This window comes from Bombus flavifrons, chromosome 7, assembly GCF_040668555.2.
Source record: "Bombus flavifrons isolate JBK064 chromosome 7, iyBomFlav1_principal, whole genome shotgun sequence".
NCBI classification, from domain to species: Eukaryota; Metazoa; Arthropoda; class Insecta; order Hymenoptera; family Apidae; genus Bombus; species Bombus flavifrons.
Window position 1 is genome coordinate 15181817 of NC_138448.1, and position 7419 is coordinate 15189235.

The 7419-nt window shown below is 39.1% G+C and overlaps 1 protein-coding gene across 1 annotated transcript; it reads right to left on the reverse strand.

Moving 5' to 3' along the window:
* Positions 1–710: 710 nt before the first annotated feature.
* Positions 711–2463, reverse strand: LOC138181749 (leucine-rich repeat-containing protein 26). The gene is made up of 2 exons (XM_069116873.1): positions 2298–2463; positions 711–1586 (listed from the first exon to the last, which is right to left on the reverse strand). Exons 1-2 carry the CDS (start codon positions 2418–2420, stop codon positions 882–884), a joined length of 828 nt encoding a protein of 275 aa, XP_068972974.1. The 5' UTR covers positions 2421–2463; the 3' UTR covers positions 711–881.
* Positions 2464–7419: the final 4956 nt, after the last annotated feature.

Below are 7419 nucleotides of genomic sequence, written 5' to 3' on the forward strand. Positions count from 1 at the left end.
GTTTAGATATTAACGGTTCTGCAGACCGATACGCACGACCACTGCCACTTCGCTTCCCAGAACCTGGGAAATAACGCTCGTTTCAACGAGTATTTTTTACCCGGAAAATGGAGGATTCCAGTGATACAGGAATGTAGTACAGAGGAAAGACTGCACCGCAAGCAGTGTTCATCGCGATCAATTCGCTCGATGCGATCGTGTTATTAATGGATCGGTGATGTGTATCCCGGAATCTTCTGTATCGAAGGATATACTAATATGAAAAAAACCGTCAAACTTTGGACGGAGATACATGGTGTATTGCTATATCGATATCGATAATGTTTTTTTCTTTTTTTTTTTTTTTTTTGTTATATGAAAAGATATCTCATGGATGGTTAAAGCGGAATAGTACGTAAAAATGGTTTCAGTGTTGGGATTCTTACTTTACCCTGAGTAGTTTAACGCTATTATATAAGGCTATTGCACAGGAAATGTACTTAACCGTCGTTGCTTTTCCGCTTATCATTGTCCAACTAATTATTTCTCGGAATATATTTCTCGGCGTTTTTAGATTTTATTGTTCATCGATATAATCTAACACGATACTAGTAAACCTCTGTCTGAAACAGTAGAGTATAAACTATTCGCATAATACCTAGGAGTTCATCGATTCTATCTCTATAATTTCCGTTCGAATAATAGGAATCTAAAGATAAGTAGATTCAATCTGTTCGGCAAAAGTGCATTTAATCATTAAATACTCTTACAATGATCGAAACTTTCGTCCCAACGATCAGAGTTCAGATAAACGTAGGTAATTCTACTTTATAACCATATTCCAAACTCGCATTTATACCGCGAAAACGGTTAAACCGTGAAAAGAGAAATCAAAGGTACGATTACATTTTCGATTTCTTCAGCGTTTCTATGTCAGCTTCCAAGTTAGAAATCTTCCGAGTAAGTTCACGAACTTGTTCGTTCAATCCAGCCACGCTGTACGGCAACGTATCGGACGATCCAACTTTCCTATCGACGCATTTATTCAAAATGACGTCGTCTTGTTCCGCGCCAGGTTCGTGAGCCAAACATTCCTCGATTAACAGGTCGCTGATACTCCAATCCTTGATGAAACGGATATGATTGCTGCCCAAATACCAGGTCATCGGGGAACGACACCTGTAAGACCAGGGATTGCCGGCGATTAAAATTCTACGTAGTTTCTTCAGCTTCCTCAACATGTCCGGAGACAGGCACGCGTTCAGCTCGTTGTAAGCGATGTCCCAAACTTGCAGTTCCGTGAGCAGATCGTAAATTTCCGGATCTATATCGACGATCCGATTACGCCACAGGATTAACGCTTTCAGACTCGATAATCCTCTGATCCAGGAGGCATCGATCTTCCGGATCTTATTGTTGACCAGGCCCAACACTTGCAATTTCTTAAGACCTCCGAAAGCATCTGGCTCGATATCCTCCACGCCACATCCCGTTATGTTTAATTCAACGAGCGAGTCAGAATATTTGGAAAATGCGCCAGTCTTAATTTTGCTGATGTTCGAATCGATGATATTGATCCCGGCTGCTCCAGCTGGTATCTGTAATTGCTGTATTCGATATTTTCCATCTTAGTCTTCGATCGCATTTTACAAGTTTCAAGTTTCGTTTATACAGATCGTTCCGAAGATAGTCGTTGCTCGCTGTTGCTTCGTTTCGTAAAGCACACAGCGCTTCCGATTATTATTCTTTGTCGATTGTACGTATTTGAACGTACGCTTTTGAAATTTGTACGTATCAAATGTTAAATATCAAGAGAATAACGTGTATTCTACAGGCAAACAACGATATCTCACAAAACATTGATAATAAAAGAACGAACATACAAAACGACCTAATCGTTTCTATTGCTCTATAGGCATCTTAGAACTAAACCATTTGCTTTTTCTTAATCATAATTAGACTGCGGATGTTTATGCAAACTTATACTTTTATAAGGATAATTAGAGAAATAGAATTTAGGTAAAGACTATACTACGTACTAAGTATTGTAACGATACACTGGATATTTTATATTATTTTTGCATGTAACGTGTATTCCGTATATATTCGCGCCTTCAAAATGCATAAAAATCCGTCTAATCGTAACAAACGAAAGACAATTTCGGATTAGATTAAATGGTTTAAGCGAAAAGTTTCTGACTACGCTTATTCCCAAAATACCAAACGAAGAGAACAAAGAAATTGGAAATCGTGGCGATAGAAACGCGCGACCGGCTATCCTTCTAACAAGATAGTCAACAAAAGCAGCAATTTCTCACGTTTAAATCGCTTAATCCCTCGCACTGGTACCAATCTTCCCGTCCATCCAATCCAGGACGACAGATCGCCGTGCAGGCCGCCAAACATGTCGCCAAGATTATCGTTCCGAGCGAGCCTCTCATGTTCCGCGAAATTTCAGCAAACGACTATCCGTGCACGCCTCGACATTCGCCTTTTATACCGATTCGAATCGGTTGCCACAAGGACGTTAATGTCACGGTCGTCGTCAAGGAAAATATAAAGCGGGAAAATACGGGGAAATACAGAGACCCGGCTACACACGCTGATGCCATTGCATCGTGCGACGCATACCGAACAATCAAACGTAAAACGATAGAAGTGGCGACGAACAGTCGGAAAGATTTCGTTTTCCCTTTGCCGTGTAAGGAATCCTTCCCGTTTTTTTTTTTTTTTTTTTTTTTCTTCGACAAACGACCGGTTTATTGGCGGACGACGCGACGCGTTGATCGTTATTGGGACGCACGCGACTTCTTGGGATGTTTCACGCTCGACGGACGCGTAAGAACGTAACGAGCCCTTGATTGAATAATTAGGATTCTTCGTGCCGTCCCTCTTTAGCCGGCCTCGTGTCACCGATGTTAAATGTCTTGTAACAGACGGAACCGGTTTTGCCACGTTGCGCTCGACGCAATATCGATCGCGATGCCTGCTATTTGACGCCTTTCAGTCTGCCTCGCTTCCACGTTCGGTCCATGTGGAAACATTTTTAACACGTGTTACGATATTCTTAATGACACGCGTTTCACTTGCTAGCTCTTTTCTTTCATCTAAATATAGTTTCCTTTGTATCATTTCGTATTAATTTACGAGTAACAACGCATGAGTAGAAATCCAACATGATTCGAACAACCTCCTCGTTCACTCAATCCCATCATAGGATCATTTGAATCGTTTTCTTACTGCACAATGTTATCTCTTCCTTCGTTACTACGTTACAAACTGACAGTGTCTCAAATATACAAGTTTAATCGTTCTAGGCAAAATTTAAGATTAAATTTGAAAATATACGAAGTGAATAATCCTACCTTACTCTACTATTTCGCAAAATCTCACTTCGCGAGTCTCCTTCTACAACTCGCGTAGAAAATATTTCCTGCTAAAACGAATACACACGGCTAACTGCGTTTGTTAAACCGAAGAGCTATAAAGAGAATTAGAAAAGCGAGAAGAACGCGTCTTGGTAGACTGTACGACGAAAAGAACGTGACTGGAGCAAGGCGTGCTCGGAAATTGCAAGTTATAATTGGCGAAAAATTCGGCGGGATAATCTCGTGTCAGACATCGTTCGAATTCCCATCGCGCTATGATATATCGAATGATGTTCGTTCGTGATAGCGCCTACGTGTTTTACAGACATTAAGCTCCGACGAACGTGGTACGGGGCACATAATAATAAAACGCGTTACTCGTCGATTCCGCTGTAATCACCCGAATAAAGCCAGCTGACGATGCCTTCGATATGGCTGCGTTTGTCACTCTCGTGCCGCCCAACAAAGTGTTTGCATACTCTTATGAAACGATGGAATACGACGATAACAGGCTCGTTCGATAAAGCCACGATGTATCTGGCATGTGCGTCGTGATAACTAGAGGCTGCAAAGCGATCGGAAATGGCGAAAGAGTGCGTTAACCATAAGTTATCGCGCATCGAAGTTTCCCATGGAAAAGCAAAATACAACGTAGATTTAGCGCGTGGAAAATTTGTTCGAATGATAAAACAGTTGTTTCGAAAGCTGGCTTTTGCTTTCGTTATTTCAGATTGCCAGTAGATAGCAGGTGTTTTATGATTGTGGTATTCGGTTGGTTGTGAATGAATGTATCGGCATTTATGTCCTTAAATTGTTAAAAAATTGTTACGATTTACGACCAGTTTATTTTTAGCAACAGAGATCTATTTTACGAGTATGGAATTTGATAATTTCATTCGAATAAAAGTTTTTCTACGTATTTCGTAGTCTATTTCAAAATAATCGGTCGAAGCTGAAAGTGTGGGAATAATTTTTTAAAAAAGGCTGAATTTTTCTTCGACTTTGAAAGAAAAGGAGTAAAAGGAATTGCCGATAACGAAGGAAACAACATAATTTTTTGTTCAATCCGTTCGATTTTGCTACCCATTTCGGTATCTCATACGATTTCTGAAGAAAAATCACTATCTTACAAAGTCTGCTATTCTCGACGATGTACGTAATATTCTAAATCATATTTCAATTGATCCTTTACCTCTTATCAATTTAATACTACACGATGATCTTGGTGTTGGTCAATCGCGTTGCGGAATCGTCAATTTCTAAATAGAACAAAATTTCTGCAACGGTCGAGAATCATAGCTAGGCAGGGGCTTTATTCTTTAACTACATCTACCTTATTTATTATACGTGTACTTCTTTTTCTGCTGGTGTATTTTTAAGAGCTTTTATAATTCTTCTACGGCACTCGTGGCGGAGAAATTCTTGAGATAATCCAGTAGAAAAGCATATAAAATTTATTTACTCGTTTATTTAGCGAAAGACTCTTTACAGTACACGTGTACTCTAAATAAATGAAATTGCAGACAGCAGGTGTGTCAGAATAACTACGTGGCCGTAATAACGGTAGTAAAGTAACCATCTATGAGAAGTGAATATTAGATAGCACGAACTTAAATGCTTAAACGCAAGCCAAAAAATGCATCAACCAGGTCGTATCGAAACCTGACGTTACGATAAATAACAACTCGTTGCTACATAAGTAATTTAATATCTTGGTATTGGTAGAAATTATAATAACAGTGTTCGATAACTGGCATCTTCTAAGAATTTTATTTGTCTGCTACTTATATCGAAAAATGGAGAATTTCTCTGATAGCTCCACACATGCATTATGAGAGTTACAAACGTCGAATATGATAATCAGCTGACTCTCAACCCGTAGGTACAATGTACAATCAAACTTTATCTGTTTCGTTGTTCTTATTACGTGGGAGAATTTATTAGCATTGATCGTTAATAATGAGAAATTACACGAATCGAAATTGCGTATTATGGTAGCCCTTAAGCTTCAAAAATTCCCATAAATGTATAAATATCCTCGATCTAGCGACGAATTTCTTTTTTCCAACTAAACTCCACATAACTGTTTCAAAATACGAACGAAAGGAACAAGAGTTATTTCGTCGTCATCAGATTGCCTTATACGTTTCTAGATGACTCGAGAATGTAAAATTGCACACAGTCCACGTCGTATGAGAAAATATGGAAAACATTCTAAGTCCTAGTGCTTTTTATAATACTCGCTAGGTAGAACAATCTTCTAACGAGGTTTTATTCTTTTAAAATTATATTCTCGAAAACTGTGTAAAAATCCTCGGTCTACTTATCGTATATCGTCGATAAAGAAGTTACGAGACAACACTTGGCTGCTACTAGATGTATTTATACGTCGCTACCGTAAGGAAATTCTTTGCCTGTGTATATTTAAGTTTTTAACATGTGTACATACATTTGAAACACGATTGTACACGCGCGGAAGAGCGCATGAGAGGTCTGCATATATGCATAAGCGGGGTGCACGTGGAGCCGCGGCAAATCGTAATGCTGTAATAATGGATGCACAACCAGCAACAGTTGTCCAGCAGCGTGAGGGGACGACGCGAACGAAGATATGCCGATCGAAGGGAACGAGACAGACGGAGAAGGGCAACGGAATAAGTAGCCGGAGGAGTCTGTTCGTGCGTGTTTCGCACGTTCGAACGGTCGTATAAGTGTTTGCACTTCCTTTGAGAACGATCAACGGATGCCACTTCGTTTTATATCGCGCACGAACCAACCACTTACTCTCGCCATTTCATTGACAAACTCTGAACATTATACGATGAAAAAATTGATTACGATTGGAAATTAAGATGGAGTATCGTTAAGCAACGTGATGATATCTGGAATGAGTGGGATATTACAGAGAATAGGGCGATAAGATCGAAGCGTAGGAAAAGAATGCAGTTTTTATGCACTCTATGTAGCTAAGACTGAAAGACAGTAAAATTTATACACGCGATTTCATTGGAAAATTTCTCACATCGAATAGCAGGAAAATACTGATTTGATTTTAAATAGCCACGAGCATTGTTAGGAAATACGATAATATTTCTAACGTGAGTGCAATTCTATCAACATGTATTTTCATTTACTTATTTCGATTTCGTAATGAAGAGATGTTTGGGTTAACCGTTCGCTGCTACTAAAACATGACTCGTTGTTTCATCAGAAATTACAATTTTTTCTTCTTACAAGAAATGTCTCTATTCTATGTAACAATGTTAGTTCCAACACACCGACGCTCGTTTTCTTCAACTTTCTAACTCGTTTTATCGGAATGCATAAAAATAAAAAGTATAGTTGCGTCAACAGTATCGCTTATCGTGTGCGGTTAAAGCACAGCGTCAATAGTTGCGAAAATATTACACCAAGTGTGATCATCGGATATATTCCAGATACAACTACTTGAGTAATTGATTCAAATATTGAACAATCGATAAATCCAATATTCCGGCAACGAATGTTTACCTACAATCTATTATTGAAATAGATTGTTTGAGAAACATCAGTGTCGGTTATCTTAGGGAATTCCCTGTAGATAACAGCTAAGCGAAGAAACAGCTACTACCGCGTGTTTGGAAATCACATCGCGATGGTATCGTCGATAACCGCGGTTTTAAAAGAGTAAAAAATGCGACAGAGAGGGGAAAGTAAAAATTGCATTACGTTTAAACGGCCCGTATTTTCCTAACGTATAATATCGTAAAGGGCCGGTATCGCGGTTTTAACAGCGAAAATAGGTACGCCAGTATGTGCGGCGCATAAAATGATAAGGGTTATATATCAAATTACGAAATTTGATTGTGAAACGTGTTGCGTGGCTAAAGTAAATACATTAGTAGGTTTCGTGATCCGAGAAAACTTACGTCTCGGGCCCTGACAGCATTAAAGAATCCATTAAGAAGGTACGAAAGTCTCGTTTATAAATACATATATCTAACCATAAGAGCAAATAAACACTTGTATTTAAATTTACGAACGTATCGGAATTCGATGTTCCCTCTGTTCTTATAAGTTGATCGCGTGCCAG

What these genes read in the sequence shown, in the direction of transcription:
- LOC138181749 (XM_069116873.1), bottom strand. Translation starts at nt 2,420, where the DNA reads ATGAGAGGCTCGCTCGGAACGATAATCTTGGCGACATGTTTGGCGGCC. An exon ending in AGGGATTAAGCGATTTAAAC is followed by an intron (nt 1,587 to 2,297) that starts GTGAGAAATTGC and finishes TATCGAATACAG; the next exon opens with CAATTACAGATACCAGCTGG.